The sequence below is a fragment of the Bombina bombina genome, chromosome 1, assembly GCF_027579735.1.
Source record: "Bombina bombina isolate aBomBom1 chromosome 1, aBomBom1.pri, whole genome shotgun sequence".
Taxonomy (NCBI): domain Eukaryota; kingdom Metazoa; phylum Chordata; class Amphibia; order Anura; family Bombinatoridae; genus Bombina; species Bombina bombina.
In genome coordinates, this window is record NC_069499.1 from 244,177,435 (window position 1) to 244,199,356 (window position 21,922).

A 21,922-nucleotide genomic window follows, 5' to 3' on the forward strand; every position below is an offset into this window, starting at 1 on the left:
GGTAAATGGCGCTATCTCCACGCTATCTAAGCATACTACTATCCCTCTGGAGAATAGTTCTTCTTTTAGAGAGCCTATGAATTAAAAGATGGAAACTTTTCTGAGGAAGATGTTTTAACATACAGGGTTTTTATTTCAACCGGCGGCAGCTGTAGCCGCGGTTGCTGGAGCAGCTACCTACTGGTGCGACACTCTGTTGGAGCTCATTGAGGTGGATATTCAGGAGAGAATTAAGGCTCTGAGAATTGCTAAGTCCTTCATCTGTGACACAAATATGCAGATTATTTGCTTGAATGCAAAGGCCGCAGGCTTTGTCATTCTAGCGCGCTGGGATCTCTGGTTGAACTCTTGGTCTGCGGATATGATTTCTATATCCAGACTCCTTTCTCTTCCCTTCAAGGGGAAGATTTTATTTGGTCAAGGGCTGGACTCCATTATCTCTACGGTTACTGGAGTGAAAGGTGCCTTCCTACCGCAGAATAAGAAGAATAGGCCTAAGGGACGGCAACTTTCTAATTTTCCTTCCTTTTGTGCTGACAAATTGCAATGACAGCAATCCTCTTCCAAGTCCAAGCAGCCGAAGAGTACTTGGAAGCTGGCTTACTCCTGGAATATGTCCAAATAGACTAAGAAACCCGCCAAGAACAAATCGGCATGAAGGGGCGGCCCCCGATCCGGGATCGGATCGGGGCAGACTGACTCTTTTTTCAGACGCTTGGTTTCAGGATGTACAGGATCCTTGGGGTCCTGGAGGTTGTATCTCAAGGATACAGGATTGGATTCAAGTCACTTGCGCCCAGGGGCAGATTCCTACTTTCCAGTCTTTCAACAAGACCAGAAAAGAGGGCTGCTTTCTTAAGTTGCGTACGGGATCTCTCCTCTCTAGGAGTACCTACAGCAGGAAGAGGTTTGGAGTTTTATTCAAACTTTTTGGGGTGCCAAGAAGGCACAAAGTCTGTGGACTCAGGAGTCCTACCTTCCGATCAATATTTTGGAACTCCGGGCAATCTTCAATGTCCAATCAGACAATATAACCTTGGGTGCCTATATCAACCATCAAGGGGGAACGAGAAGTTCCTTGGCGATAAAAGAAGTATCTCAGATACTAGAGTGGGCGGAAATGTACGCTGTCGGTGATCCACATTCCGGGTGTGGACAACTGGGAAGTGGGTGTGGACACCCAGGGGAATGGTCTCTTCACCCCGAGGTGTTTGCAGAGATATGCAGCGAGTGGGGGACGCCAGAGATAGATCTCATGGCATCCTGCCTCAATAGCAAGCTACCTAGGTATGGGTCGAGGGATACTCAGGCGGAATTGATGCCCTGTTAGTACCATGGAGGTTCAGTCTCATATATTTGTTTTCTCCATTACCGCTTCTCCCTCGAGTGGTGGCTCGAATCAAGCAGGAGTGAGCATCTGTGGTTGAAGGCTCCATTGTGGCCGCGAAGGACGTGGTTTGCGAATCTGGTGGGGATGTCCTCATCTCCTCAGTGGAGGTTACCTTTTCGCAGAGATCTGCTGATACAGGGACCGTTCGTTCATCAAAATCTAGATTCTTTGATGCTGACTGCGTGCTTATTGAAGACTTAGTCTTAGCCAAGAGAGTGTTCTCTGAGAGTGTTATCGACAATCTGGTTTAAGCTCGTAAGCCAGTTACTTGTATCTACCATAAAGTGTGGAGAACTTACTTGTACTGGTGTACAGAGCGTGGCTTTTCCTGGCATAAGGTTACCAGAATTTTAGCTTTCCTCAGGGATCGAATGGAGAAGGGTCTATCTGCTAGTTCCCTGAAGGGCCAGATATTGGCCCTGTCTGGGTTACTGCACAAAAGATTGGCTCTGCTTCCAGGTGTGCAGTCCTTTGTTAAGGCTCTGGCTAGGTTCAGACCCGTGTTTAGATCTGGGGCTCCGCCTTGGAGCCTCAATCTTGTTCTTAGTGTTTTGCAGAAGGCTCCGTTTGAGCCTATGCATACTATTGACATTAGTTATTTTAGAAGATTCTTTTTATGTTTATTGCCTCTGCGCACAGAGTTTCTGAGATTTCTGCTTTGCAATGTGATCCCTCCCTTATCTGGTTTTTCATGCGGATAAGGCAGTTTTACGCACTAAGCTAGGGTTCCTCCCTAAGGTGGTGTCGAATCGTAACATTAATCAAGAAATTGTTGTTCCTTCTTTGTGTCCTAATCCTTCAGCGAAGGAACGTTTGCTTCATAATCTAGATGTGGTTTCTTGCCTTGAAGTTCTATCTTTAGGCTACTAGGGAATTCAGACAATCTTCCTCTTTGTCATCCTATACAGGGAAGCGTAAGGGGCAGAAGGCTACTACGACTTCTCTATCTTTCTGGTTGAGGAGTGTTATTTGCTTAGCTTATGAGACAGCGGAACAACAGCCTCCTGAGAGGATAACGGCTCATTCCACTAGAGCAGTGGCTTCCTCTTGGGCTTTTAAGAATGAAGCCTCAATGGATCAGATTTGTAAGGCGACTACCTGGTCCTCCTTACACACTTTTTCTAAATTTTACAAGTTTGATGTGTTTGCTTCGGCTGAAGTAGCTTTCGGGAGAAAAGTTTTGCAGGCTGTGGTTCCCTCTGAATAGGGTCCGCCTCTTTTTTCTGTTCCCTCCCGCTATCTCAGTTTCCTCTGGAGCTTTGGTATAGTTTTCCCAACAGTAAGGAATGAAGTTGTGGAATCTCCCTGCCTTATGGAAGGAAAACATAATTTATGCTTACCAGATAAATTCCTTTCCTTCCTGGCAGGGAGAGTCCACGTCCCCGCCCATAATTTTTTTTTTGATTGGCGGCTCCCTTTTTATATTTATTCTGGCACCTTTTATACCCTGATGTTTCCTTCTTAATATGGGAAGAGTCCACAGCTGAATTCCTTGTTGGAAATACTGAACCTGACCACCAGGAGGAGGCAAAGACACCCCAGCCAAAGGCTTAAATACCTCCCCCACTTCCTCATAACCCCAGTCTTTGCCTTTCGTAACAGGAGGTTGGCAGAAGATTTCAGAGTAGTCTCTTATGGCGGGTAGTACTCTTCGAGATGGGGCTGGAGTTTTAAGTAGTCCTGTCAGCCTCTCAGTGAGAGCATGGATGAAAGTTAGAGTCCGGAGATGCAGGGATAGTCTTTCAGCGAAACCACCCCAATTCATATTAACAGCTCCATAAGCAATCAGCGTTGACGAGTTTCTCTGCCTGCTTTCTTCACTCAAGTCCATGTCAGAAGCAATGCTACTATCTGTCAAACTTGAAGGACCGTGTTACTGTTCCACGGCATAGATTCTGGTAAGATCGTTTCATGTTTTATACATTTATGATAACTCAAGAAGACACAGTGTGACTCCATTTATCTGTATAGAATGAAGGGTTAATATCTCTTGAGGGTGATTATTGAACAGTGGAGAATAATCTTATATGTTTGATTTTATGCTGCTTTTATGTGTGAGATGTTATGGGCTGATAGGCTGTTATGGAATATACAGGTTTCACTTTGAGAGCTGTGTAGCTTACAAGTTTGGCACGCTTTTTCTCGTAGCAGAGACTTTATTGCCTTTAATGCTTTACCCCGCCCTGCCAAGCGCAAGCGAAAGGTTACATATTGCACTCCTTCCCAGAGTACATCAGATAATTTATTGGATTTAACTAATAAGGTTATACAAGGATGAAGTTCTTTCTGAGACTTCAGAGTATGAACATTCTGGATCGGAGTCTGCTGCCTCTAAACCTCCGGCTGCGGAGGAACCAGACTTTAGTTTTAGGAATTTGCGCTTTCTTCTAAAGGAAGTTTTGGCGAATTTAGAGGTTCCAGAGGCCAAATTGCCTGATGAACCTTTGATTCCTAAATTGGATAGGGTTTGGGGACAGGATGGTACCTTATCCTTCCCTGCTCCTGTTAGATGGCGAACATTGTTAAGAATGAATGTGACTGGATTGGATTCCTTTTCCCCAACTCTCAATGGAGTTGTGGGGTTCCGTCCTTATAAGGGATGGTGCTATATTTACCCTTGCTAAACATACTGCTATCCCACTTGAGGATAGCTCTTCGTTTAAAGAGCCCATGGATAAAAGATGTAAACTCTGTTAAGAAAGATGTTTCAACATACGGGATATTTGTTTAACTGGCGGCGGCTGTTGCCGCGGTTGCTGGAGAAACTACCTATGGTTTCGACTCCTTATATGATTTGATCGGGGTGGACATGTCCCCTCGTTGTTATTCAGGAAAGAATTACGGCCTTGAGGGTTGCTTTTTCTTTTATCTGTGATGCTATTAAGCAGATTATTAACCTGAATGCTAAGGATTCAGCTTTTCTGCTCTGGCCTGTCGGGCTCTGGCTGACGTCATGATCTGCGGATATGACTTCTAAGTCTAGACTTCTTTCCCCCCCCCTTTAAGGGAAAGATTTTGTTTGGTCCAGGGCTGGACTCAATTATCTCCACGGTCACAGGGGGCAAGGGTGCCCTCCTACCGTAAGAGAATAAGAACTAGTCTAAGGGCCAGTTTTCGTTCTGATAAAGCCCATTGTCAGCAGTCCTCCTCTAAGCCAGAGCAAACCAAGAGCTCTTGGAAGTCAGCTCAGTCCTGGAATAAATCCAAGCAGAGCAAGAAGCCAGCCGAGTCTAAGTTGGCATGAATGGTCAGTCCCCGATCCTCTTCTGGATCCTGTAGGGGCAAACTGTCGCTCTTTTCGGTCATTTGGTTCAGGGATGTGCAGGATCCATTGGTCCTGGAGTTTATAGCTCAGGGTTACAAGATAGGTTTCAAGTCTCAGCCACCTAGGGGCAGATTCCTCCTCTCAAACCTGTCTTCCTGACCAGAAAAGAGGGAAGCCATTCTGGGGTGCGTACAGGATCTGTACTCTTAGGAGTTATTGTCCCGGTGCCTATCACAGAGAGAGGTTTGGGATACTATTCAAACCTTTTCATGGTCCCAAAGATAGAGGGAACTTTCCATCCGATTCTGGACCTAAAGTACTTCAACAAGTTTTTATATGTCCCCTCATTCAAGATGGAGACAATAAGGTCCATTCTTCCCCTCGTTTAAGAAGGGCAGTTCATGACCACGATAGATCTGAAGGATGCTCCCTTCACGTACCAATCCTCAAGGACCACTTCCAGTTCCTAAGGTTTTCGTTCCTGGACCAGCACTTCCAGTTTATTGCACTTTTGTTGGGTCTAGCTACGGCTCCAAGAAATTTTTTGAAGAGTGGAATCTCTCCTCTGTTTTCTTCGATCCCATGGATGGAAGATAATTCTAGAGAGAGTTCTCTTATATCAAGTACCAGGGTAGAATTCACGGATACTATAATAGACTACATAGACATAAGAATATTTCTAGAATATTTCTAACAGGCCAGAGAGGTTGCAAGCTAGCTTCAACATGTCTTGCCCTCCAGTCTTTCTTAAGGCCATCTGTGGCTCGGTGTATGGAGGTGATTGGTCTTATGGTGTCCAGCATAGACATTATTCCCTTTGCCAAGTTACACCTCAGACTGTTGCAACTGTGCATGCTGAAGCAGTGGAACGGCGATCATTCGGATCTGTCTCAACAGATATCTCTGGATAACTGATCAAGAGAATCTCTCTCTTGGTGGTTTTGTCCAGATCTCTTGTCCCGAGGGACGTCCGTCTTAAGACCATCCTGGTTGATTTGTGACTACGGTTGCGAGTCTGTCAGGATGGGGAGCTGTTTGGGGTGCCAGGAAGGCACAGGGCCTATGGACTCCCTCCCAATCTCATTTTGGAACTTTGGGCAATACAATACTCTGAAGGCTTGGCCTCTGCTGGGTTTGTCCCAGTTTATCAGATTCCAATCAGACAATATAACCTCGGCTTACATCAACCATCAGGGGGGAATGAGAAGCTCCCTAGCTATGAGAGAAATATCTCGGATTCTCGAGTAGTCGGAGACCCACATCTGTTCTGTCAGCGATCCACATTCCGGGTGTGGACAACTGGGAATCCGATTTCCTCAGCAGACAATCCTTTCATCTGGGGGAATGGTCTCTCCATCTTGAAGTGTTTGCAAAAGGAAGATCTTATGACGTCTCAATACCAAGCTACCCAGAGGTAGCTGGGTAGAGGTACAGGGATCCTCAGACGGAGCTAACAGATGCATTAGCGGTGCCTTGGAGGTTCAATCTAATTTATTTTTTCCGGCCGTTTACCACTACTTTCTCGTGTAGTGGCTCAAATCAAGCAAGAACAGGTGTCAGTGATACTGATTGCTCTGTCTTGGCCGTGAAAGATATGGTTCGCGGATCTAGTGGGGATGTCCTCATCTCCTCGGTGTAAGTTACCTTGTTGCAGGGATCTGCTGACCAAGGTCTCTTTGTTCATCAATGTCTAGATTCTCTGAGGCTGACTGTGTGGAGATTGAACGCTTAGTCCTAGCCAAGAGAGGGTTTTCTGAGAGAGTTATTTTTACTCTCTTTCAAGCTCGTGAGCTGGTTGCTCGTTGCATCTATCATAAGGTGTGGAGGACCTACTTATTCTGTTCTCCAGGATGAACTGGAGAAGGGCTTTTCTGCAAGTCCCCAGATTTCGGCCCTGTCTGTGTTACTGCACAAGAGGTTCACTATGCTTCCAGATGTGCAGTCATTTGTTAAGGCTCTGCTAGGATCAGACCTGTGTTTAGATCTAATGCTGTGATTGCTGCCTTGCAATGCGTCCCTCCTTATCAGGCTTTCCATGCTGATAAGGCTGTTCTATGAACCAAGTTAGGTTTTCTTCCTAAGATTGTGTCAATTTCTTATGTCCTAATCCTTCTTCGTCGAAGGAACGTTTACAACGTAATTCTGGATGTGGCTTGTGCCTTGAAGTTCTATCTTCAGGCCACAAAGGAATTTAGACAAACTTCTTGCTCTGTTTGTTCTCTTTTCCGGGAAGCGTGGGTGTCAGAGGGCCTCTTCGACTTCCTTATCTTTTTGACTGAGGAGTGTCATCCGTTTAGCATAGAGACAGCAGGACATATGCCTCCTCTGAGGATTACGGCTCATTCTACAAGAGCAGTGGTTTCCTCTTGGGCCTTCAAAAATGAGGCCTCTATGGATCAGATTTGTAAGGCGGCTACCTGGTCCTTAAATACTTTTTCCAAACTTTACAAGTTTGATGTTTTTGCTTCTGCTGAAGCAGCCTTCGGGAGAGAGGTTTTGCAGGCTGTGGTGCCCTCAGATATATGTAACTCACAAGTAAGGAATGAAGCTGTGGACTCTTCCCATATTAAGAAGGAAAACTTAAATTATGCTTACCAGATAATTTCCTTTCCTTCTGTATGGGAAGAGTCCACAGCTCCCGCCCGTGTTCTCCGATGGGCGTCCCCTAAATTTAATTCACCCTGATATTTCTCCTACTGTTCCTTGTTTCCTCGGCAGAATGACTGGGGTTATGAGGAAGTGGGGAAGGTATTTAAGCCTTTGGCTGGGGTGTCTTTGCCTCCTCCTGGTGGCCAGGTTCAGTATTTCCCACAAGTAAGGAATGCAGCTGTGGACTCTTCCCATACAGAACAAAAGGAAATTATCTGGTAAGCATAATTTAAGTTTTCTCCTACTTTAACTTTTCCCTCGGCAGAATGACTGGTGGATAGGGGAAGTGAGATGGATATTTAAGCCTTTGGCTGGGGTGTCTTTGCCTCCTCCTTGTGACCAGTTGTTGTATTTCCTAACAGTAAGGAATGAAGTTGTGGACTCTCCCTGCCAGGAAGGAAAGGAATTTATCTGGTAAGCATAAATTATGTTTTCTGTTTGTTTTTCCAGGAAAAAGAAAAGAGAAAGAAGGAGAACAGCAGAATGGAGCCCAAGAAAATCTCTGAAAAAGAACAAATTGTCAAGGTGAGTTTTAGTTATAAGCTGTATATGTGCAGCTTTGTAACTGAACATTCACAGTAACAAGTATAATGGTAAAGAAATTGCTTTGACCCTGCTTACCTTGTTTTTTCCAGCAGATGAAAACCTGTTTAGAAAATAACTTTACTTTGAAGACCTTTTTAACTATGATAAAATCCACTAAATGAAACTGCATTGTTTTCTAATGTTTTAAACACGTTGTATGGTTCCACAGGAAGCATTAGTTTACTTTTCCTAAACAAAACAACAAAAAATAGCATTCTATGCCTGTGTTATCCAATAAAAAGGACTCATTTAACTCCTTAAGTACAGTGGCGTATCCTGTGCACAGCCCTCACAATTCTGCATGATTCACTGCTTTCATCAAGACCCGTGATATTTAACCACTAAATGCAGAGACAGCCAACGTACCGGGTATGTAAGTTGTTGTTAAAGGTTTCAAAATTAGAAAATAAAATGCGTTTTTGTCTCAGTACATGTTGTTAAGGGGTTAAAAACAAGAGAATAACACATTTAAACAAATACAAAAATAACAGAGCTAACACTCTAGATGAAAGTTGGGACAAGAAACACAACATAGCACAATCCTTTTGTACCGTTATGCACCACCACCAGTATCTGGTGGCATGGAGGGAGAGAGTCTCAAATTTTAAAGATCCTTAATATAGATATTTGCAGGAGAGCAGTTATACCGGCTATCTTGGAGAGAGCGGCAGATGAAGTATCCTTGTTAAGAGGGGACTCTTCTTTTTTTCTTTTATATTTTCTTTTTTCTTTTTCTTTTTTTTTTTTTGTTTAAAGTTATACTGTTCAGGCAAAGCTTTAATTCCAAAACACAACTGCGTCACCTAATTTAACTAAGAAATGGTACACTAACGAAATGGTAAATGTTAGATAATTTGAACGAAATGTACCTATATATTCTTTCTTTATTTTGTGTTGTTTAACTGTGAATACGATTTGATAATAAAGCTTTTGAAAACTAAAAAAAAAAAGAAGAGAGAGAATAAAATGCATTTCTCTCTTTACACAGCTATGAAATGTATGTAGTAATATGTAAAACATCTAACCTGAAAAATATTAGATAAATATTACAAAAAAATCATATTTTGCAGAAGGATGATTTAAATATTTTGCATGCATGCTACAAGTATTAAACCTTAGAGAGAGGAGTTTAGTAATGTGTTGATAAATAACAAATGTTGGCTTACAGGAGTAACACAGCTTACTAAATATCAACATGTCAAACTTGCAAGGTATAATACATTTATTTTCTTTTTCCTTTTATCCATAATACTTTTTTAATCCATAATACTTCTTTAATCCATTATACTCTTGTGCTGAATTCCTTTGTAGTAAGAGGTTTTTCTTCTGCATTTTGACTGTTTCAAATATGATTAAATTGTTAAATATTGGGACACTTTTTAAAGACCAACAACAAAACATCTAATGCAATAACATTATCTAATTTGTGTGTGATATAGCATGTTTTTATGCATTTTAAAATCTTTTTGAAATAGTTAATTTTGCCCCCTGTTTCCTGTAATTTAACCCTAAAAATTAAATATCTTTCTTTAACTGGCCTCAGCAGAAATTAGCAGATAAGAAAATGCAAAATAGTAGATCATATACTAAGAAAAAGGACAGTGCCGATAGTCTTTTCTTTCATAAAGGTGGTGAAAGTCCATGATCCATTACTCCTGGGAATTATACTCCTGGCCACTAGGGCAAGGCCCCAAAACTACAACAGCCCTTCAAACCCCTCCCTCCTGGAAAATAGTCTTGTCTTTGCCTTCGCAGAATAAAGGTGAACAAGGATGGAGCTTCAGGTGTTTGTAAGAAGGCTTCTCATACAGATATTCCACTAAGAGAGCTACAGTCTGGGCAGAGGGATGTTATTGAGTATGGGTAGTGGCACAAGAACACCCAGTTGGGAGTTAATCGCAGGCCTGCAACAGGTGTCGCAGGGCACGGTTCCTAGCCTCTTCCTGTTTCAATATTATGCTCCATATATACATATCCTCTGCTGTCACATGTACAGCACTGAATTAACTATCTACTTTCATATGGTGGTGAGAGTCCATGATCCATTAAACATAGGACTAACTTCCTAGCCACTAGGAGGAGGCAAAGATTACCTAAAACTTTTAAGAGCACTTCGTCTCTACCCCTCTCTGGTGTGCCAGTCTAAAACTATGCCTCCCAGGAGGTGGGTGAAGAATTGAGGTACTTCTAAATTTTATTGAGAGGGGTTCTCAGACTGATTTGAGACCCAATTTCCCCCTCAGAGAACTACTGCTGAGTCAGAGGGGAGATAGGAGTATGGGGCAGTGACACAATTACTTCCGATTAAGGAGTTAGTCGCAGGCCTGCCAAAAGTGTTGCACGGACAGGTACCTAGCCTCTACCTGTTGGGTCATCAATATACTCCATTAAATCGTCTGCTTTAATATGCTCAGCACTGGATGGGCTATCTACTGAAATAAATAAAGACAGCAATTGGTGAGTACAGTGTAGGGAGTGCTTGCAGTATACATTTCGTCATTCTTATAGCCCACAGGCTATTAGCAGGTACATTTGCAATTGTTACAGAATAGCCTGGGGACTTACATATAGCAGACATTTCCACACTTGACTTAACCTGTGTGTTGGTATGTATGAAGGGGGCAGTGGAGATCTCTGTTTGGCTGTAGACACTCTTATTTAATGTGTAAACTTCAGTGTAAGCTTTTTTGTTAACGTTTTGTGCATATATTATACTCAACCCTTTAGTGCTTATTAACATGTCTTCTCTGCGTATACCGGCTTCCTGCTTTCTGCACAGGTTATTACCAAAAGCACTCGGCTGTTTATAGAACACATTAAAAGAGGTAGTTTCAGAGAAGTCAATGTGCGCTGGTATTACAAGTTGACAGCAATGCGAAGAGCGCACTTTCATAGGCTCCAGTGGGAGCCTCATTCTGATGTTGTTATACACGGCACAGAACCAAAGCGCAGCAAAGGGGGTAAGTCACGCAGCGATGGTAGCAAATTGTAATTATATGCTTATGTACATATATATTTATGTGTTAATATGTGAATATGCACATATTAACACATAATATATATGTATATAAGCATATACATATATATTTACTGGGAACACACAGCTCCCATAGACCGCAATGTAAAGGCACTTTTCAGTGCCGTGTTTTTTTTTCTTCTTCAGATATCCCACATCCATCCACTTTAGCCCCCAAAAACTGCTACATTTTTTTTCATAAAATACACACCACTGTATTTTGAGGGAATTTGGGGCACATTTTATAAAATTAACCAGAGAGCTGATCTCTGGTTAATTTTATAAGCGCTAATTGCTACAGCGAGCTCGCGGTTGCAATAACCCGCCACTTGCAATGACTGATCATTTATCGTTTGTGGGCATGCAATAAATTAGTGCTCCACTTGTAATCTAGCCCTAAGTGCCTACATTTCTTATACTTTTACTCACATTCTCAGAGCCTGTTAAGACACATACTGTCTGTTACTTCTTTGTTTGCTATAATGGAGCACAATGTAGATTCTGTAGAGAGTAGATTCTCTGAACACTTGTTCAAATGCATTCTAACCAGTCTAATGCTGCCCTTGCCTCTATGGGAATCTGTCCTCTCTTTTTTCTATACGGGGGAGTTCTTCAGATTTTGCTCCTCGATTTAAAGATTTTGTGCGCTAAACTGTGTCTGAAATGTTGGCGGCCATGCCCCCTCAATTTAAGCGTAAAAAAGTCTCTGATGAGCAACGTTATTCTGTTTTGCCTTGTACTTGAATCTCTCAAGATCAGAAATTCTAGACAATTACTTGCAGGCTCTTTTTTTTTTTTTTATCATCCGAGTGAGAAATACTTTCTGAGGCTCAGGGGCCAGCTTGAGATCACGTTATTGAGTCTTCCTCCTTTAAGAGAGTCCTAAGTTCTTAACCCTAAAGGAGGTGTTAAGTACCTTAGGGGTACAGGAACCTAAGCCTATTGAAGCAAAATATTTTAAGAAAATGGATCTTATTTTCATAGCATCTGTTAGACGCCCTGAGGTCTTTCCCATTCCTGAGGTTATATTTGAAATCGTTAGCAACGAATGGTCCAGACCTGGTCTTCCTTTCAATTCAACTTCTGCCTTCAAAAATATATTTTCTTCTTAAATGGAAAGAGTCCACAGCTGCATTCATTACTTTTGGGAAATAAGAACCTGGCCACCAGGAGGAGGCAAAGACACCCCAGCCAACAGCTTAAATACTCCTCCCACTTCCCTCATACCCCAGTCATTCTTTGCCTTTCGTCCCAGGAGGTTGGCAGAGAAGTTTGTTTTGTCTCTTATGGAGGGTAGTACTCTTCAACATGGGACGGGAGTTTTAAGTAATCCTATCAGTCTCTCAGTGAGGGCCTGGATGAAAGTTATAGTCCGTAGATGCAGGGAGAGTCTTTCTGTGAAACCATCCCGACTCATATTAACAGCTCCACAAGCAATCGGCATTGTCGAACTTCGCTTCGCTGCCTGCTTTCTTCTCTCAGGTCCATGGGGGAGGCGCTTCTACTATTCCTCACACTTGAAGGGCCGTGTTCCTGTTCCACAACGTAGATTCCGGTAAGATCGGTTCATTTTACTTCATTAGAATGTACTGTAACTTGTGTTTTCCCGTAAGGAACTCTCTTGCTGGACTTATTAAGTATATTTATAGGGCCTCAGTGAGGCTCCTTTGGTATCTTGGAATCGAGGGTTTATATCTCCCGAGGGGGATTATTGAACAGGGGGGTTTTTAATCATGTTTGTTATGTGATTCAATCTGCTTATGTGTAGTATTAACTGGGCTCTTGGCTTAGATCATAAAGGGCTTTGGAAGTGAAGCGACCTTATGGTTGGGTGCGCTTTTTATGGACTGTACGGTTCACCTTGTGACTGGACGTGTTTACGTTCTGATCTTCCATTTCCGCATTCCTGACTGTGTGGCGACTGAAAAATTAGAGTCTGCTTGTGTCTGGTTCTAGGAGGTGGTGAGTGCCCCAGCCATTGTGGGTGTCAGGTGCCGTTTAAGTTTTTTGTTTTTTTCTTTTTATTTTCTTAGTCCATATATTAAATTCTCTATCTAGTTATGGAGGATTCTGATGCTGAGACCGTTCAAATTTCAGATTCTTCGACTTGTGAAGAATGCGAATTGGCCCCGTTGAAACGGGTCAATCAGTTATGTTTGATATGCCGTATTAGAGCTCCCTGTTCCTCGGGCTCGGGGACTCAGGTGTCTGCTGAGCCATCCGCCTCTGGGGTTTCTGTCCTCCAAGGGGCGAGTTCCCTACCGCTCCCTACTACTTCACATGTGGGTAACCCAGATTATGTTTATCCCTCCTTACATGGCAGCTTGTTCCCCACGGAGGTTGCAGCTCATTTTCGCTTTCACATATTTTTGGCGATTATACGTCTGCAAAGTCCAGACGTTTATTTGCGTTTGTGCTCGTGCCCTATCGTCCCGGGTCTACCGGCCTTGGGTGGGCCTATACAGTTCCCTGCGGGTGTATCTGTCCCTGAGTGTTGTGCCTTTCGTTACAGAATAGCGCGTCTTTGCGTTTTACGCAGACACGTTTTTGAGTTATTAGAGGATCCTATCCTTAGCGGATACAGGAATCCGCAGTCTTCTACTTTGAATGGCTCACCTCATTTGACATGATGGGATGACATAATTTCCAAATTGTCTGATTATTGAGATCTTTCCCAGTTTTTGTTGGAAGATCGTGTTCCATTTGGCTGGTCCTGCGGGTATGCCTGCTTTATTCCCGGGCGTTAACCTACTGCTTGCCTCATATTACTTTTATCCGGTTAGGATGTCTTTTAATTTTGATTAGGTGTTTCCTTCAGTAACTTCTGGGATCGATTCTCTGGTTGCTTCTTCGGAAGTTTAAGGGACACATTAGTCCTAGGTTTGTCTGTTTTACCTTCCCCTTTGATGGAGGATTTAGCCAACTTGACAGTTATGACCCCAGCTGCGGCTGGTCCTGCTGGGATTCAGATCTTCTGTCCTGTGGCTTATTCAGACACATGGCGCCTGTTCTGCCTGGCTGGTCCGGTGGGGCGTTGAGTGCTCACATTTTATTTGTGTGTTTTCTTGTTTTTCTTTACAAGTTCAGCTAAACTGGCTGGGAGGATTGTGTCAGTCATTATTCAGCATTCAATCTGGTGACCGGGTTAGTGGAATTCCACTGCGTCACTCTCTTGGCTCCAATTTCCTTGGGGCCTAGAGTTTCCTTCCTCTCTTAGGAGGATTGGGGGCTTAGCACCTCCTTACCACTCTTTTGAGCAGTTTGGCCTTTTGAGGCTCTGGAATTTTTTTGGAGGTGAAGTGGAGACTAGCCTTTGTTCGAATGACTTTGTCCTTGAGGTATCCCCTTGTTCATGGTCGTAGTGTGGCTATTGCGCCTAGGGCTCTAGTGACCTTGTTTCGATCTTTGCTTCCTTAGCTCCTTGGAGCGTTGGACTCTGGCAAGGGGTGGTCTTGTCTCTGGTCGGGACTTGTGAGTTTTTCTCGTTGTCCATTTTACTTTCGACATTGTATGGTATCTCCCGGAGGTCTGGTTTTATATCAGATGGGGGATTTCATTTTCTGTTTATTTCCATTTCTTGTTTATTTGGGGGCTCTGACCTCTCCTCGCTCTGGTTCTTCTGGTGGCTGAGGTTTTTCTCAGCGTTTCCTTTGTAGATCCCGTTGGGGGTTGTAATGGACTGTTAGGATCTAGAGCTGGTCCGGGGTTCCCCAGTTCCAGGAAACTTGGGCGGTGTCCTTTGGTTGGGCTAGTTGAACTGGTTCAGTTGACCAGGTTTTTCTGGGTGCCGATGCCCCCGGGGCTTGCCTTTCGCCTTGGTCGGTTTCCCTTGGTTGGCTTGCTAAAAGTGGGTGATGGCTTTGCTGCTCTACAAGCAAAAGGGTTAGCTGTGGAACCACTGCAGCTATGGCACCTTGATCTGTGTGCTAGCCAGTTCAATTATTCAGGGGGTTCCTTCCGGGTCAGGGCGTTGGAGAATTGTTCTCTAGGTTCAGCCTATGGCTGTGTCCTGGGGGCAGGTGCTCTGTCCTTCCGGCCCGTTTGCCGGCCCCTTTTGTCTGGGGGGGCTTATATCCTTCTTTCTAAAGTGTGGTCCCTTTTCTTAGGGCTTCTCCTGGCTTCAGGAGGTTAGGACAGACGGGTTAACCTATTGCGGAGAGAGGTACGCTCTCTGGGTTGTTCTGTCCATTTGGAGAGTTGCTGGCTCCGCCTTGAGTCTATGTTGGGCCTTTAGCTAGTTCTCTAGGTCTACGGCCTTGTCGACGGTCTCCATGTGGTATTTCAGGTTGGCACCCGTAACCCAAGCACTATTGTAATGGCTGTGCCATTATTTCCGCTCGTTGTTTGAGCCTGGGGTGTTTCTGGCCCCTGGTTTCAAACCTGCTGATGCTTGGGCTGGCCCGGCTGGAGGTAGGTCCTGAGATCCGTTGTTCTCTCGGATCTTGGGAGCACATTGGTCCTCGGAGGTTCTGGGCTCTCCTTTTATTTTGTGACCTATGTGTAGGTCTTGCAGTTTCGGTTGCCTAGAGTGTGCCTTCTGTAGTGGAGGTTTAGCACTATACATTTTGGTAGCCGCTTTTAGCAAGTATTTCTTCGGTGTTTACCTTCGTCTGGGTCTGCTACATGTAATTTTGCCTGAATCCCTCAGGGTTCTGAGTTTGAATGCTGTTCTCCGTTTTCAGTTGCTCCTAGGCGCTGGTTGACTTGCTGCCTGGCAAGTGAAGGGTTGCTCTTTGAAACCAGCTACGGCTGTTTGCGCCTTAATCGAGTGCTAGCTAGATGTTCCAATCCTTGCAGGAGGTTGGGAGAACTTTTTTCTCTGTTTTGCTACCGGTTCTGAACCTTGTGGTTTCTATTTGGATTGGGTGTAGCCTCCCTTTGTTGTCAGGACCCATTTAGGTCTTGCAAGCTTTTTTTGATGGAGGTTTTTCCTTTTATGGAGTTTGTGGTAACCTTTCGGTTTCTATTCGATTCTTCCTTGCCTTATTCTTTTGGGAGTTTCAGCGAGGGTTCCCTTCGATAGTAAAGAGTGTGTGGTGGGGGACTGTGTGTGGTGTCTCCCGGAGGACTGTTTGCTCAGTTGTGTCTGATGTTGCGGTCTCTAGCCAGGCTTCTGGGCTATCTTCTGGTCAGTGTCCTTGGGGCCTTTTCACTTTTGTTTTCTCGGCTTCGGACGAATCAGGTTTTTTTTTTGTTGGGTAGAGGTTTCAGGCCTGGTGCCCTCAGAATGGGACGCCTATTGTACCCTCCCGTTTTGGCATTCAGTGTCCTCTATAGCTTGGGTATTGTTTTCCCAAAAGTAATGAATGCAGCTGTGGACTCTTTCCATTTATGAAGAAAAACATAAATTATGCTTACCTGATAATTTTCTTTTCTTCCAATGGAAAGAGTCCACAGCTCCTAACCCGTCTTTTTTATGTGGGGCGTCTTTGTTTTTTATTCTTCTGGCACCTTTTCACCCAGATGTTTCTTCTACTGTTCCTTGTTCCTCTGTAGAATGACTGGGGGATGAGGGAAGTGGGAGGAGTATTTAATCCTTTGGCTGGGGTGTCTTTGCCTCCTCCTGGTGGCCAGATTCTAATTTCCCAAAAGTAATGAATGCAGCTGTGGACTCTTTCCATCGGAAGAAAAGAAAATTATTAGGTAAGCATAATTTATGTTTTCCTTTACCTACAGCTGGTGTGGAGTTTAGGGAAACCATTCCAAAGGTAGATGGTGCCATTTCTACTCTTGCTAAGAGAACTAATATCCCTTTAGAGGACAGTACGTCTTTAAATCTTTTAAGGTTCCTATGGACAGCTAATTAGAGTTTTTTCACAGAAAGGCATTCAAGCTGTTTATTTAAATCAGCTATTAGTATTGCTTGTGTATCAGCAGCCTGTACTCTTTGGTGTGACAAATTATCTGAACATGACAGATAATTCTGCTGATGAAAATGCTATTAAATTAAATGGCAAGAACATGGTGTTGTCAGTTTTGACAAGGAGAGCCTTGTGGCTCAAATCTTGGTCTGCTGACATGATTTAAAATCTAGGCTTGTAACTCTTCCCTTTTAAAGGAAAGGTTTTTTGGGGGGCCTCCTAGATGCTATGATTTCCATTGTTTCTGGTTGAGGAGCCTTTCTTCTTCAAGAGAAGAAGGCTAAGGGGAAGAATAGAGCTTCAAATCATTTTAATTTCTTTCAATCATCAAGAAACCAAGGATGGTCCTCCTCTTCTCAGAAACAGGACTCTTCCAGACCTGCCTGATGGTGTTTCCTTTGGCTGCTTTTAATTTAGAGCTTTGGGAAATTATTCCTAAAGTGGATGGGGCTATTTCTACGTTAACTAAACGCACTACTATTCCTCTTGAAGATGTTAACCTCTTTAAAAGGACTGGATAGAAATTTGGAGTATTTTCATAGAAAGGCTTTTCAGCAAGCAGGCTTTCTTTTTAGGCCAGCTTCTACCCTTTGGTGTGAGGATTTATCAGAGCAGCTATCTGAGGAATCTGCTGGTGAAGAGTTTTCTAATCAATTAAAACTTTTGAAAACCACTAATGCTTGAATTTGTGATCCAAATTAAGATCAATGCTAAGAATGTGGCTCTAGCAGTTTTGACTAGGAGGGCCTTGTGGTTGAAATCATAGTCTGCTGACATGGTTTCTTAATCCAGACTTCTGTTTCTTCCTTTTAAGGGGAAGTTGTTGTCTGGGTCTGGTCTGGAAAATATTATTTGTATGGTGACTGGGGGAGAAGGAGCTTTTCTCCATCAGGATAAGAAGTGTAAGGGTAAGTCTAGAGCTTCTAACCGTTTTCATTCCTTTCGTCAATCCAAACCAAAAGTCCTCTTCTGCTGCTTCTTCCCAAAAGCAGGGTATTTCCATTTTTTCCTGGATCCAAACCCAAATTGTAACAGGTCTAAACAGTCCAAGAAGCCTGTTTCTACTACCAAGTCTACATTATGGTGTGGCCCACAATCCAGATCTTCTGTTAGGGGGAAAATTACATCTATTTCAGGGGACTTGGTTTCATTCTGTTCAAGAACCATTGCTTCTGAACATTTATTTCCCAGGAATACAGAATAGGTTTCAGATCAAGAGGAGCCTTTTCTTCCATACAAGTGGCGAGAGTCCATGATCTATTATTCCTAGGAATTACTCTTCCCTACCACTAGGAGGAAGCAAAGATTCCGAAACCTTAAGCGGTCTATAAAACCCCTCCTGCCTCACAGGTGCCTCAGTCTTGTGTTTGCCTCTGCTGGAGGAAGGTGAAGAATGAAGATGTGCATATGATTCTTGGGCTTTCAGTCTATTTTGAGGACCATTTTCCCTTCAGAGTACAGTGTTTGGCAGAGGAATGTATATGGGTATGGTTAGTGGCTCTCTTTTTTACCTCATGGGAAACATTGTCACAAACCTTCCATAGTGGTCGCAGGGACTTGTATTTTGCTTCCTCTTATGGATCTACAATATACTCCTATTCCATAACACCTGCTGATATGTTTCAGTACTGGTTTGGCTTTCTACTTTACTAGTAGATAAGTGTCTGTTGGTTTCTCAGACTCTGTGATTGAAACTTTAATCCAGGCTCGTAAACCTGTGACAGGAAGATTTATCATAAGGTCTGGAAGGCATTTATTTATTGGTGTATAGATCATGGCTTTTCCTGGCATTCTTTTTGAATTTCATAGAATTGTTCAGGTCTAACAGAATGGTTTGGATAATATCCTATCTGACGGTTCTTTGAAAGGGCAGTTTCCTGCTCTTTCAGTTTTATTTTATAGGAAGATTGCTTCCTGACATTCATGTTTATGTTCAGGCTTGGGCAAGGTTTAAGCCTGTGATCAAGCCAATTTCTCCTCCCTGGAATGTTAATTTGGTGTTAAAGGTTATTTCATGATTCAGATAGAACATGCAATTTTAAGCAACTTTCTAATTTTCTCCTTTCTTTCATGTAATTAGCAAGAGTCCATGAGCTAGTGACGTATGGGATATACATTCCTACCAGGAGGGGCAAAGTTTCCCAAACCTCAAAATGCCTACAAATACACCCCTCACCACACCCACAATTCAGTTTTACAAACTTTGCCTCCGATGGAGGTGGTGAAGTAAGTTTCTGCTAAGATTCTACGTTGATATGCGCTCCGCAGCAAGTTGGAGCCCGGTTTTCCTCTCAGCGTGCAGTGAATGTCAGAGGGATGTGAGGAGAGTATTGCCTATTTGAATGCAGTGATCTCCTTCTACGGGGTCTATTTCATAGGTTCTCGGTTATCGGTCGTAGAGATTCATCTCTTACCTCCCTTTTCAGATCGACGATATACTCTTATATATACCATTACCTCTGCTGATTCTCGTTTCAGTACTGGTTTGGCTTTCTACAAACATGTAGATGAGTGTCCTGGGGTAAGTAAATCTATCTTATTTTCTGTGACACTCTAAGCTATGGTTGGGCACTTTGTTTATAAAGTTCTAAATATATGTATTCAAACATTTATTTGCCTTGACTCAGAATGTTCAACTTTCCTTATTTTTCAGACAGTCAGTTTCATATTTGGGATAATGCATTTGATTTAATCATTTTTTCTTACCTTCAAAAATTTGACTCTTTTTCCCTGTGGGCTGTTAGGCTCGCGGGGGCTGAAAATGCTTCATTTTATTGCGTCATTCTTGGCGCGGACTTTTTTGGCGCAAAAATTCTTTTCCGTTTCCGGCGTCATACGTGTCGCCGGAAGTTGCGTCATTTTTTTACGTTATTTTGCGCCAAAAATGTCGGCGTTCCGGATGTGGCGTCATTTTTGGCGCCAAAAGCATTTAGGCGCCAAATAATGTGGGCGTCTTATTTGGCGCTAAAAAATATGGGCGTCGCTTTTGTCTCCACATTATTTAAGTCTCATTTTTTATTGCTTCTGGTTGCTAGAAGCTTGTTCTTTGGCATTTTTTCCCATTCCTGAAACTGTCATTTAAGGAATTTGATCAATTTTGCTTTATATGTTGTTTTTTCTCTTACATATTGCAAGATGTCTCACATTGCATCCGAGTCAGAAGATACTACAGGAAAATCGCTGTCTAGTGCTGGATCTACCAAAGCTAAGTGTATCTGCTGTAAACTTTTGGTAGCTATTCCTCCAGCTGTTGTTTGTATTGATTGTCATGACAAACTTGTTAATGCAGATAATATTTCCTTTAGTAAAGTACCATTGCCTGTTGCAGTTCCTTCAACATCTAAGGTGCAGAATGTTCTTGATAACATAAGAGATTTTGTTTCTGAATCCATAAAGAAGGCTATGTCTGTTATTTCTCCTTCTAGTAAACGTAAAAAATCTTTTAAAACTTCTCTCCCTACAGATGAATTTTTAAATGAACATCATCATTCTGATTCTGATGACTCTTCTGGTTCAGAGGATTCTGTCTCAGAGGTTGATGCTGATAAATCCTCATATTTATTTAAAATGGAATTTATTCGTTCTTTACTTAAAGAAGTTCTAATTGCTTTAGAAATAGAGGATTCTGGTCCTCTTGATACTAATTCTAAACGTTTGGATAAGGTATTTAAATCTCCTGTGGTTATTCCAGAAGTTTTTCCTGTTCCTAATGCTATTTCTGCAGTAATTTCCAAAGAATGGGATAAATTGGGTAATTCATTTACTCCTTCTAAACGTTTTAAGCAATTATATCCTGTGCCGTCTGACAGATTCAAATTTTGGGACAAAATCCCTAAAGTTGATGGGGCTATTTCTACCCTTGCTAAACGTACTACTATTCCTACGTCAGATGGTACTTCGTTTAAGGATCCTTTAGATAGGAAAATTGAATCCTTTCTATGAAAAGCTTATCTGTGTTCAGGTAATCTTCTTAGACCTGCTATATCTTTGGCTGATGTTGCTGCAGCTTCAACTTTTTGGTTGGAAACTTTAGCGCAACAAGTAACACATCATGATTCTCATGATATTATTATTCTTCTTCAGCATGCTAATAATTTTATCTGTGATGCCATCTTTGATATTATCAGAGTTGATGTCAGGTTTATGTCTCTAGCTATTTTAGCTAGAAGAGCTTTATGGCTTAAGACTTGGAATGCTGATATGGCTTCTAAATCAACTCTACTTTCCATTTCTTTCCAGGGTAACAAATTATTTGGTTCTCAGTTGGATTCTATTATTTCAACTGTTACTGGTGGGAAAGGAACTTTTTTACCACAGGATAAAAAATCTAAAGGTAAAAACAGGGCTAATAATCGTTTTCGTTCCTTTCGTTTCAACAAAGAACAAAAGTCTGATCCTTCATCCTCAGGAGCAGTTTCAGTTTGGAAACCATCTCCAATCTGGAATAAATCCAAGCCAGCCAGAAAGGCAAAGCCTGCTTCTAAGTCCACATGAAGGTGCGGCCCTCATTCCAGCTCAGCTGTTAGGGGGCAGGTTACGTTTTTTCAAAGAAATTTGGATCAATTCTGTTCACAATCTTTGGATTCAGAACATTGTTTCAGAAGGGTACAGAATTGGTTTCAAGATGAGACCTCCTGCAAAGAGATTTTTTCTTTCCCGTGTCCCAGTAAATCCAGTAAAAGCTCAAGCATTTCTGAATTGTGTTTCAGATCTAGAGTTGACTGGAGTAATTATGCCAGTTCCAGTTCAGGAACAGGGGATGGGGTTTTATTCAAATCTCTTCATTGTACCAAAGAAGGAGAATTCCTTCAGACCAGTTCTGGATCTAAAAATATTGAATCGTTATGTAAGGATACCAACGTTCAAGATGGTAACTGTAAGGACTATCTTGCCTTTTGTTCAGCAAGGGAATTATATGTCCACAATAGATTTACAGGATGCATATCTGCATATTCCGATTCATCCAGATCATTATCGGTTCCTGAGATTCTCTTTTCTGGACAAGCATTACCAGTTTGTGGCTCTGCCGTTTGGCCTAGCTACAGCTCCAAGAATTTTTACAAAGGTTCTCGGTGCCCTTCTGTCTGTAATCAGAGAACAGGGTATTGTGGTATTTCCTTATTTGGACGATATCTTGGTACTTGCTCAGTCTTTAC

At 42.6% G+C, this 21,922-nt stretch overlaps 1 protein-coding gene across 3 annotated transcripts in view; it reads left to right on the forward strand.

Annotated features, from left to right (window-relative positions):
• CCDC9B (coiled-coil domain containing 9B) overlaps nt 1-21,922 on the forward strand; it is a 673,451-nt gene that overhangs the window by 336,113 nt on the left and 315,416 nt on the right. For all 3 annotated transcript variants that reach the window (XM_053697898.1, XM_053697899.1, XM_053697900.1), the window contains exon 5: nt 7,755-7,829. In XM_053697898.1, coding sequence (XP_053553873.1) covers nt 7,755-7,829 — 75 coding nt within the window. The remainder of the gene's footprint in view (nt 1-7,754; nt 7,830-21,922) is intronic.